Genomic DNA, 12,267 nt, shown 5'->3' on the forward strand with positions numbered 1-12,267 from the left:
TTGAGACTATGCATCCAAGACACAACGTATGTTCTGATCTTCGTCTGTTAATGAATGTTTGGCAGTAGGGGTGCACAACCTTAAAAACAAGTGAAATTGTAAAGTGAGCATAGCTTCACTACGGTCTCTAAATGTACTCCCTTTAAATGTTTTTGAAAAATGTCATACACTTACTCACTATCTCGATCGAGATGTGGATACGATACAAGAGGAACTCATTTGTGAATTTATTCCTCTGCCTGCTTCAGTATGGGAGGTTTGCGAACAAGCAGCATTTGCATGTTTTAATAATGCATTTCTTTGCTTGGAGGAAAAAGCCCTTTGCATTTAGCTCAATTTAATTTCATCGCTACAGTTTTTTCTGTCTTCATGGTTTATGCATCCATGTCTCATTTCAACTTGAGCCTGTTGGACAGAGAGGGCTGATATCATTTTCATCACGAATAAACCGCCAACTTAATTTATAGTCTATGCAAGGTCAAAGAGAAAATGAACTCAGGATCTGAAAAAAAGAGAGATTTATTGAGACTTGTTGACAAAATGAAAACACACAAAAATACACTTTAGTAGATTATTTGATTTGGTAAGCGCCAGTGCATCATGAGATGTCAGAGGAAACGCTGGTGTCCTTTATGAACATCTATCAACTTTATCTCAGATACAGATACAATAAAAGATATCCATACCATTAAAAAAACACTTACAGTACAGTAGAAAACTTTCATAGAAGATTAAACATAAATGGTATTTAGAAAAGTACATCCCTTTAAAAATACAAAAGTGCACATGAACACAAGATATAAAAAATAAATGCTAAAATGATTTAGCGATTGTAGTGCTACATTCAGTTTCGTAACATTCACATTTTAAAAAATACTTAAAAACAAGCTCTCCCTACATACAGTAACAATATGCAAAATGGAGGTTAAGCTTCTAGGATAAGGAATTATATATTTGCAGGGAGATCTCTGTTATTAGAAAAAAATATTTTAACTTTTTAGGTTTTTCATGATTACAAGAAAATGTAAGCACAAGATAAATGAAAGACCGGGGCTAGTTGTCACACGTTTTAGTCCAGTGAATATTTTCTTACAGTAGGTACATTAAAGGGGATGTGGAATGCATGCGTTTCATGCATTCAGGCTTCTTTACAATGTTAAATTTGATGTTTTCTCATGCTTGACATGATCAACTTGTCAAGAAACGAGTCGGATGTATTACGCACAGTAGTATTTTTGTGCTCGATCCACTCCCTCAGCGTTCATACAGGTTTTGGAAAGTTTTTCTCGACCATGAAAATCCGTTTCATAGAAACTTTTCTTTGTCCCTTATTGGGCAATTCTCCCGTAAAAGGACGACTAGGCGAAAGAAATAGTCTGCCCACACCTCAACTAACAAGCGATAGGAAGACCTGCCTAAAATTAAGATTGGGTGCGTTGCATCAAGATGGGCTGTGGTGTGGTCCTGCACCTTGTTACTCTTGCTATAGTGAGATTTATTGAGGTGTGTTTGTTTGTTCACAGCATTTTAGTGATGGATGTTGTATAAATGATGGATATAACACTGGATTTGGAGATTGTTCGAAACTGATAGATGGCACGGCACTAAAGACTTGGATATTTGAAGGGTGCCATACTATTCTGTAAGTACTTAAGAGTAACATGAGATATGCAGAAGCTGTCTTAGTTATGGCCACTTTAAGTGGAATTCTCTATAGACAGCTATTGTACCTTTATACTATTATTGTGTAAAAATGCGATTGAACATGTTGACCTTTCATGATAACAAAAACATAGAGGCACACAGCGTCACAAGTAAATTGGCACAAAAGGAGCTTCCAATAAAATTGCTTATTACATGCCATTTAGCAAAGTTCAAACGGCAAAACCACTGAAAAACAATCAATCAAAAATATGAAATTGAACTTTTGATTGTAAATGTATAGTTTCTGCTGCGTCTTCGCCGTGTGACAACTAGCCCTAATACAGCTGCAGCTCACCGGCAGAATGAGAGCACTTCAGTATCCTGCTGACTTGCCCACCTTCCTGGCGTCAGACACAGCACTGATGCAGTGTCCTTTTTTCGAGACGGCATTGACCACATTAAAGAAGAACTGATATGGTTTCACATCATGTCGTAACGCTTCCATTGCCTTTATAGCTGCCTGAGGAGCCAAAATGAACAACATTAGCACTTAAAAATCACCTGTTACAAAATGATGAACGTAATCACACAAGGGCGAGAAATGATCATGGATTGATCATGTGACTGTTATTCGTGACGTTAGAATAATATTGTAAGAAATGTCTTAAATCTGAGTAACTTACATTGTCATATCCGTGCTCAAAGTTGATGGCATTCTTAGAATTCACGAATACAATTTTTTCAGCGATGGATTCGTTAAGACTCATACCAAACCACAGGTGGTTCATAATGGACTGAGAGAGAAAGAGAGAGAGAGAGAGAGAGAGAGAGAGAGAGAGAGAGATCTTTCATTAGAGTAAATCCATGAGGAATACGGTGGGTTATTTTCAACCTTATGTCTACGTACTGGATCTGTTCGTGCTCTCAACTAACACGGACAATAAATCTAATGTATCCCAGAGCGAATATATGAATACGAAACACTTTCACAGACCTCATAAGAAAAATGTTTGCGCTCAAGTCGTACCAAACATTAATCTACTGAAAACATCATAATTGCTTTGACAAAGATGAGTAACATTTCTGCCGATGAACATTTCCGCCTGCTTTCTTTACAGGATTCCATTGCATGTTTATTTACTGTAAACAAGCAGGACGTCAGCTCACCAGGGCCATGGCTGAAGTGATCATACTGCCTCCAGATCCACCGATCACCAGTGTCGTCCGCTGAGAGGAGGACTGCAGGATGGATGGAGCCATGGAGGAAGGTGGCTGCTCACCTGTGGAGAAAAAAACATGAAGGTCCAGATGTTCAAAACGCAAAAATGATGTTTAGAAACAGATCTTCACCTGGCGTGACTGAATCCGCTTTGCCACAGAAGTCAGCTAGCTCATTGTTGAGGATGATACCCGTCTTCTCAGAATAAATAGATGATCCAAACCTGGAAACAGATTATAATAAATTAACGTCTGGCTACGGGCTAGTTTAAATCTAAAAGAAAAGGACTGAAATGTGTTTTTAAATGCATGACTTTTACTTAACTAAGAATACATTTTTATCAGGTTTAAAAAGAACTTCAGACATACTGTTAATTGTATCTTGTTGAACATTATGCTGTAGTTCTGTTTTACTCACATGTGGTTGATGGTGCTGGTAACCGACACAGCACTGCCATCTGCTGCCATCACTGAGACGTGCGTCGTGCCAAAGCGGTCGTTTAACGGCGTGACGTTGTAGTAGGAGTCGCTGTGCGTCAGTCCATCAATGATCAGAGCCCTGATGCGGTCTGTAAACTTCTTGTCTGTCATGTATGTCATCTAGGTTAAATGACAGATATGAATGTGTAAGAATCAGAATACGAGTCGGGTGCGCACGGCGTCCTTGTGCCGATTTTGAAATGTCTACGTCCTCGTTTTGTTATGCCAAGACTGCTGCAATAAAGACGCCATATCAATTACAATGTTTTATTACTTTAAAAGTTTAATAGTTGTGCAATGAAGCTCACGTGTAAACTTTAATCAAACATTTTTGTTTATTGCACGCGCTCTAAAATACCTTTTTCTAATTGGTCAGTCGCGACATTGTACCAGATAACAACCGCTAACACTTGTATCTCTCCGCGCTCATCCGTGATGCACTGCGCTGTGTCTTCTCGTGCCAACATCAATCAGTTTTTAATGGGTAGATAAGATATTTTGGGACCAATTATTTATTCCTATTGCAAGTGAAGCTTCTTGGTCATGTCTGGGCTTGTATTCCTTTAACTCATAAAAATGGTTTAGTTTGTCTTTGTCCTTCCTGCCAAATGTATAATTGTTTATGTTGCAAAATCTAATATTTTGTGTTTGCTAGGAAAGATTAACAAGCAACTTTGTTAACATTATTTCTTGCATTTGTGTGGCCTCATAACATCTGGCCATTCAGTGTATTTATTCACTCTACGGACCCCCAGTTATTTTCTAAACATAGCCAAAAATAGGAAAGATTAGTGCAGCACGAAGGAGGACAAGAGAAACTTTGATGTTGCGTAATGTTTACATTGTTCGTGAAAAGAAAACAGAAAGAAAAGAAGCGTTGCAAACGCTGCAGGCCCCTCACATCTCTGGAGTTGAAGAATGGGTCTCCTAGGTTGCGCTTTAGTCCGTTTGCAAATTTTACTGCCTCGAGGTAACGATGCAGAGTCACTTTTTTCTGTTCTCCATTGATGGAGGCTGGAGAGAGGCCGAACCCTTGGGACAAACAAACGGATACTGAATATTCATAAGCAACAGCTGTTTCACCAAAGGTTTGATTTTGACCCTCCAGCAAACCTACCATGCATAAGTTGAAGAATAAAGCTGAGTATCGCTCCCCCTGCTGGCGGAGGAGGGAAATGCATCTTGTACTCCCCCAGTTGAACTGACCATGCATCGCTGACTCGTACCTGGAAAGCCTTCAGATCCTGTTCTGATAAGGTTCCACCTGGAAAACGAACTGTATAAACAAACGCAACTGCCAAAAACTTCAGTGTTTTCGAAAGGCAACTGTTGTAAAAGTAATCTGTTTGTATATAAACATTAAGCACCTGCAGCTTTTACATCGTCTATCAAGTCCCTGCCGATTTTCCCTGTGTAGAAGGCATCGGCTCCTTCTTTGGCGATGATTTCCATGGTTTCCGCCAGCTTAGAGAACCTCAACACATCCCCTGGGCCAAAAACTGTCTTGTTCTTGTGACAGAACAAATCACTAGAAAATATGTACAGACAGGGTTTTTTAAATGATTAATGTGCACCTTTCCATTAACACAAACAATCAGTGAAAATGTGTCAGCAGAACATGTGTCAATGGCACGTTGAGGTTACATTTGACTGCAAAATCAAAAAGACAAAATATGAAATAATATTTTGAATATGAATATTAAAAAATGTTTAACACCCAATCAATAACAATAAAGAAAGAATTACAGTATACAATTCCAATGCAAATCTTGAATTTAGGTCTAGTGTATCTTTCACAACAACGGCAGAGCTCTCATATTTCCTGCCGCAGTTTGCCAGAGGCTAAATCCTAACCTACTTTTTCGACGTTAATCATCAGGATTGCTCTACAAGTACAATCGTACATGTGCCTTTAAATAAACTATGCCATTGAGACGTCAATCATAAAATACAACAATGTGTCAATTCTGTTCAACTCAATTCTTTAGTAATCTTTCTTTGTAGAAGATACAGTACCAGAGTTTAGTGCTTTGAATCAGCTGTTTAACCATATCATATTGCAAGAATTTTCCGAGGTAGGTTGGCATGGGAAAGCCCTCCCGTGCCAGCTTAATGGTGGGCTCGAAAAGTTTGTCCCAGGGCAGCTTTCCATACAGCCGGTGTGCTTGTTGATAACCACGGAGTTCTCCTGGTACACCTATCCATTCGCTTCCTGTGACACAAATATTTAGACTATTCATGAAATCACTGAAACGTTTAGAAACAAATACAAATGTAAACGTTCACCCAAAAATAAAATTTTGTCAATTTACATCGTTCAGCAAATGTAAAAGGACTCTTTTCATTACATTCTCGGGTCACATTTTTTAAATCACAAATGATCAATGTTGTTCATGTGTTGCTTTTGAAATTAATCTAATCTGTCTTTCTCACACAGTGTTTTCAAAGAAATTCCACGTAAAAATAAAGTTAATTATAATTAAATGCAATTCTATGCATGAATAGTCTGGGAACTTCAACATAACTTTTCATTAAGTGTAACATTCTTGATAAATCTTTATTTGGCAACCGTCTTTACAAGCCAGTCAGTTTGACATCTGAGCTACCCCAGTAACTTTTCTCAAGAGTAGAAAACAAGCAAAACGAGTCCACCGTAATTCATACTTGTCCCCCTAACAAAATGATCCCTTCCTACGCACAATGTCTGTTTGTTCTTTCTATAACTTGCCTATATTCGATTGCATGAAAGGAAGTACTTTATAATAATATAAATGTTCACACATGATATCCAAAAGGGACTAAACATCATAAAGGAATAGTACATTAATAAATGTTTTGTTGTTTACTTGTAATGTCATTACAATTACCTGAGGCACAATCCTTATTTTATTTACCTGTAGTGAAGGTTAGAGACGTCGGACAGCCCTTCAGTAAATCTGCTTTGACACCTTTCGGGGCCGTCTCTCGTGAGCTGATGACTTTAACTTTGCCTTAAAAAGACAGAAGACATTCTCACTGAAAACCAGTACAAGTGTATTTTGGATGTTTGCGGAAAGACATTCCTCAGAATATAAACTATCAAGTAAAACGAGTTACCCATGAAGCAGTCAGAGTAACCCAGCCAGCAAAAGCTTAGAATAACAATGTTTTCTGTTGTCTAAGAAATTTACAGTTTATTGGAATCAACCTAATGAATGAAAACTAAATGAGTTTCGGCCACTTATTCCTTTTTAACCTTTTCCTCACATTTTATAATAATAGTAAAATTCCCACATGTTGGCCAAAGATAAATAAACAAAAGCTGTAACATTTGGGCATCTTCAGCCTTGCCTAGACTCTGAGAAAACAAACCAGCTATTTAAAGTCTCACCCTGGGATGATTTTAAAACAGCTTAGAAAGAGTTCCAAACTATTATGGGCTCTTAAGGGTTACTTTCACCAGTCAAAGTCATGCATCTAAAAAAAATCAGCGAAAATGAATGCGAAACCGCATTTACAATAGAAGATTTTTAAGGTCATGAGAACCATCTCAGTCATGTGACCCCGCACTTATGATCAGTAGTGTATGTCTGGCCTGAAGCTGTAATTGCCACAGAGGGATATTTGAAAGTGAAACCACATTTTTTATACATTTACATTTTTAGGCATTTGGCAGACACTTTTATCCAAAGCGACTTACATTGCTTTTATCCTATACATTTTATATAGGTTTTTGCAATCCCCTAGGACCGAACCCACAACATTGCGTTGTTAATGCAATGCTCTTACCACTGAGCTACATGAAAGCACATACCTGTGTTGTCCATAATAGTAAAGATGGATCCCCCTCCCAGGCCCATGCTCTGTGGGTTAACCACTCCAGTACAGAGCAAAGCGGCGATGGCTGCATCCACTGCAGAACCCCCCTGAAGAAGCATATCCCTGTGAACAAAACACATATCTCACCATTACTTAAAGACCCAGATGACCATTCTTATTTTTTATTTATAGTTTAGCATAAATAGCTTAGCAATGAATACAATTCATGTACTCTCATAATCTTCAGTTGAAATCTGAAAATGCGCTTCCGCCCTTAAATGTGAATCCATCTGAGATGACGCAAACTAGACGGCTTGGGCGGAGCATCCGTGAACTCCTCCCCTTCCAGTGTCAGTCTGCTCCCAGTTTCATTTCAAAATATTTTTTTACACATCCAATCAATTCGAATGAAAACGCAAGCCAAACCCACTTATTTTCGCATTGGAATTTCCACTCGGAAATATGTCAGAATAAAGACACTTCACGTTCACAGGGACTTTAACATACAGAAATAAGCTTGACTTTTTTGTATTATTACATCTATTCTGCTCTTTAGATTTTGTTGTACTGTTTTAGGCTAATCCGTACAGTTGAAAGTTGAAAGACCCTACAGATATCCTAAATAACACATAGTTTTGAGTTATGCGAAACGGATGTATCACTTTTCCTTTATGTGTTTGTGTCAGTATGACAAATGACTACCCCAGAGCTCAATGAACTTAAAGTTTGCCCTGCACACTCACTGGAATCTTTTCCTGTGTTCTGTGTGTGCCGAAGCCAGAAACTTGATAGACGATGAATGAGCTCAGATGTCTGATATCACAGAATGTCTCGAAGCGAAAAAGTGAGATCTTTCAAAGTCAGTAGAGGACGGAACATACAAAGGATAAGATTGAATACCATGGCCGTGATTTACACCAGTGTGATGAGATAAAGTGCTCATGATGTGTAATCATCAGATCATAATCTACATGGATAAAAGAGTATTTAAAAGCGTTTGAGTCAGGTACTGTACAGGTGAGTAAGTTGTTCTGCGATTGGAGACTAGATGACACATTATGAAAGTATCGAGGTACTTTTACGACACGAAAGTCAAATAGGCCCTTAATGAGTTGTACAGCCAGAAAGTCCTCATAGGATAGAAAATGACAACCCAGCCCATAATTCATTTGATTTTTTTTGGGTCAGTCGGTTTATTTGTATGGTGAAATTCACAAAACACTTTTTATTAACTGTACTTTTGAATTGTTGGGTTCCAATATAAGATTTTTCTTTTAAAAAATCTTGTTTTTTATAATGTTATCATGTTTGAATTGTGCTTTATTGCGTTAGTTAGCTGTATTTTTTGAGTTGTTATTATTACTGCACGGAGTTATCTCATTTTAGAGTCTTCTTTTGTTGTTTGGGTTACAGCATCAGATTCCAGCTGACATATATGCGGGTGTGACATGTAAATATAGCAGTAAAGGTGAGCTGCAGTTGAATTTTTTTATGGACTAATGCATTCATCATTGTGCCCCGAGCGAGACAGTTTGCTCTTAAGAGACAGACCATGACACCATGATGTGGTGATGTCAGATCTGAGTAACACTGCAGCGCAGATCTCTCCAGCACAATAGTTGGACACAGATCAAATAAGCACAATAAGCACTTTTTTCTAAAAGGCCATCAGAAGCGATTCCAGAGTCTGAGAGTTTATTTCTTGCACAACTTGACCAGCATATTGTGCGTATGACACAAAACAGATGCTTTGATTTTTACTTGATCACACAGGTAAGAAACAACCCCTGATGCTGATGGAGCAAATGCGGGTTCAATTGTGCTCCTTTCACATTCAAAGTTGTTTCTCTTGGGAACTCGACTTTAACATGTCACAAACCATTGAAGGACAATTTATCTGCCTTGTGGGATATGCCAAGCCACTATAACTGATGTCTTCTGCACGCCTGAGAGTAGGTCGAAGCATGACCCCAGACACAATACCAAAGTCAAGTTCTTTGAAATGCAGTCATAAATGAGTGCACACATCAGAACAAGGAAATGTTGTGTGACTTTGACACAAAATGCAAGAAACGCGGATGAAACGCAGAATATGTCACAAAGGTTTGACTTCTGCGGGCTTTGTGCTACAGGTTGATCTTGTTTTATTGCTTTGCAATTTTTGGATTGACAATCTGCGAGAGGTTTGGCAGCCAAAGATGCTTTGGTTCCTGCTGGTTTGTTTGTGGTATTCGAAACAAAAGAACTTGGCAACATTTGGGTCTCTTAGAGGGTTTAACTGTCCAGGACAGAATAAAGAAATCCCGGTTATATAATGCAAATTCGTAATGCAAACATAGTAAATTAAGTAGGTGCATTTATTTGCTTAGCCATTAATTTTAAGCTTTTACACATCTATGCATTCTTTTAGATCACCAAAAAAAAAACAAGTGAGTCCAAAATGTCTGACTTTGGCTCAAAGCACAGTTCTGTTCGTCCTGGTCAAGTCTGCACCTGTGCAAGATCTGGGCATGGCAGTATTAGTATAATCTCTTAATCTAATTATCTCCAACAATTTCATACTTGAAAATTCTTTGAAATCCTTATACATTCATTCTTTATTTAAAACACTTTTTAAAGCTAAGCAAGAAAAACATAATATACTGTCAATGCACTTCAAACTCAACTTGAAAAATAAAATATTTTCAATATTTTTTCGTACTTTTTATGAATGATATTGACGTGTACTTTTACTGATACAAAATAATTTCACGCAAGAATACTTGAATAGAATATATTCAATGCACTACACATATAAAACTTTAAGATCCACAATTTCTTACCTGCCAACATCAGAGCACAATTGAGAGTCCGCAGAAACGGCAGCATGCGTAAAAAAATCACAGTGTCTCGGTCTGGAGCCCAGAATGATGCAGATGCAGATAACAGCAGAAATGCACATGAAAGCGAGGACGCACAGACAGCAGCGTGTGGACTGAGATTTAGCCATGCTGCTTTCTGCGCGTGTCTGTCAGGTAATGAGACGCACGCGCTCCTGAGCGACTTTGAAGGCTGGGGGCGGAGAAGTCTCGCGGCAGAATAGAAGTGTTTCGAAATGTTTTATTTGCACAGCCTGTACAAGCGAATGGCATTTCTGAAGCTTACTTGACATTCAATACATGCACAGAAAAAAAGAGAAAAGAACAAGGTGTTACACTATAGACACCCACAGGCGAGTGACAGCAGTTTAAATCCTTTTACCCCGTGCAACGCCATGAGTGGCTTAAATAAAGTGGTTATTAATATTAATCAGATAATACAATAGTTAACATGTAAGTGATAATGCACAGGCAGCCGGTTGTTATCGCAGAAATGAGCCCCGACAGTGTGATCAGGAGCCGACGCGAAGCGGATCTTCTGTCACACTGATGGGGCTTATTTGGCGATAACAACCTTGATCCATGAGAATAAACTGGACATGAAATGTTAACGTGAAATATTTTATTAGGTCATTTTTAACCAATTGCAGACCTTCCGTGAGGAAAAGCCGTTTCGGTTTTAAGGTAAGAAGCGACGTTGTCACGAGCAGGAAATTTGGTTTAATCATTTGTAAATATAATGTCATATTTGTTATTTCTATTCTCAAATGCTATTAGATTGTTAATGATAATCTTTAATCCTTAATTTTTATATTTTTACTAAGCCTTGTTGTGCAAGCACTGTTGAGCTTGTGCAGAGGCAGCAGCTTTTGCCAGAGGGGAACTGGAATCCCCTGGTTGGGCCTGGGTTCCCCTGAGGTTTTTTTTCTCGATGGGAGTTTTGGGTTCCTCACCACCGTTTGCATATTGTTTTGCACTATCTGCCTGGCCGGGGGGGCTGCTTTAGAATTCATACTTGTATTAAATGTGTCTCATGTACAGCTGCTTTGTAACAATGAAAATTGTAAAAAGCGCTATATAAATAAAGTTGAGTTGAGTTGAGTTGAGTTATTTAAAGACATTTGAATATTTAATTTGTCAAAATGATGTGCTACATTCGGGTTGCCGTGTTCGGGTTGTAAGTTTTGAGAAGTTGTTATCTGGAAATAACGAAACTTCAAAATTGGCGACTGTCCAATCAGAATCAAGCATTCCAACGAGCCGTGTAATAAAGCTCATCAGAACGATACTATTAGAGGCGTAGCTTCGGTCGAGGCTGTCCAATCAGAATTTAATGTTAAAACAAGTATTTACATGTGTGGCATGCTGAATTGTCTTAGAAATTGCTGTTGTAAACCTCATTATGAAGGCATTTTGGCAACATGGCGACCCTTTGATTAAAGGAGTACAACTTTTTTTCTCATTATGTTTCAATTTAATGTTATTTGTACAGCGCTTTTTACAACATTTCATTGTTTCAAAGCAGCTTTACAGGAAGAAAAACAACACAAAAAGAAAAGAAAATCACACACAGAGCAAATGTTCTTGGTTAGTGAGGAGAGCTTTTAATAGCGATTTGTTTGAAGCTGACAAACTTTCGTCATAAAAACGTAAAAAGTTTACAAAACTTGGCACCTATAGCTTCCTTTGTTCTCTGTCAACATTAACGCACTCACATACACCGTACTATCCAACAAACAACTCCACTTATTCTTGATAACTAAAAGAATAATAACAAAAATACAGTTTAATCAAAACAAATCAATGTGAATATCTCCTTTTTGTTTTGTTCAATGTTCTCCCATTTGAGGACTTCCAAGAATTATGTGCAATCAAGAGCATCACATTTAAAAGCATCACATTGTCATGGTCCTGCCTCTTGTCATGCTTTTCCAGTCTTGTGGCAGTCCCACGTGTTTTGTGTGCCAGCGCACGGTCATTGTTGGTTATGATGTCCATGAGCTCATGTGTCTCGTCTCTTTATCCCCCTCGCTTCCTCGTTTAGTTTCCCATCAGTGTTTCCCAACACCTGCCCCTTCTTAATTACCCTTTGTTAGTTCCCTATTAATGCCCTTGTGTTTGCTGTCCTGTGGTTTGTTTTGTTTGCTCTGCACGAGACTTTGCCAAGTGGATTATCATATGTTGGATTGATGCCGTGTTTCCATAGTTCTGTGAGTGTAAATTTTGACCCTGTTCTTCTATTTTTGCCCTCTTGTGGGATGTCTTTTGT

General features: G+C 38.3%; 1 protein-coding gene across 2 annotated transcripts; it reads right to left on the bottom strand.

Moving 5' to 3' along the window:
• Window positions 1-503: 503 nt before the first annotated feature.
• ggt5b (gamma-glutamyltransferase 5b) lies at window positions 504-10,165 on the bottom strand. Of its 2 annotated transcripts, none has more exons than XM_056737455.1 (12): window positions 9,963-10,165; window positions 7,136-7,263; window positions 6,237-6,332; window positions 5,359-5,554; window positions 4,710-4,870; window positions 4,460-4,618; window positions 4,244-4,374; window positions 3,281-3,462; window positions 2,995-3,086; window positions 2,812-2,924; window positions 2,328-2,438; window positions 504-2,164 (listed from the first exon to the last, which is right to left on the bottom strand). In XM_056737455.1, exons 1-12 carry the CDS (start codon window positions 10,127-10,129, stop codon window positions 2,018-2,020), a joined length of 1,683 nt encoding a protein of 560 aa, XP_056593433.1. In that variant the 5' UTR covers window positions 10,130-10,165; the 3' UTR covers window positions 504-2,017. The 2 variants fall into 2 exon arrangements, with proteins under 2 accessions (XP_056593433.1, XP_056593434.1); XM_056737456.1 differs by having other exon boundaries at window positions 4,460-4,606; window positions 9,963-10,164.
• Between the last annotated feature and the right edge of the window lie 2,102 nt (window positions 10,166-12,267).

Source organism: Triplophysa dalaica, chromosome 22, assembly GCF_015846415.1.
Source record: "Triplophysa dalaica isolate WHDGS20190420 chromosome 22, ASM1584641v1, whole genome shotgun sequence".
Classification (NCBI taxonomy): Eukaryota; Metazoa; Chordata; class Actinopteri; order Cypriniformes; family Nemacheilidae; genus Triplophysa; species Triplophysa dalaica.

Excerpts from the sequence above, each read along its gene's own strand:
- ggt5b (XM_056737455.1), bottom strand. The coding sequence starts at position 10,129 with ATGGCTAAATCTCAGTCCACACGCTGCTGTCTGTGCGTCCTCGCTTTC. Across the intron at positions 4,871-5,358 it reads ATTCAAAGCACTAAACTCTG|TGATTTGTTCTGTCACAAGA; the intron begins GTACTGTATCTT and ends CATATTTTCTAG. Across the intron at positions 4,375-4,459 it reads TATTCTTCAACTTATGCATG|GGTTCGGCCTCTCTCCAGCC; the intron begins GTAGGTTTGCTG and ends GTTTGTCCCAAG.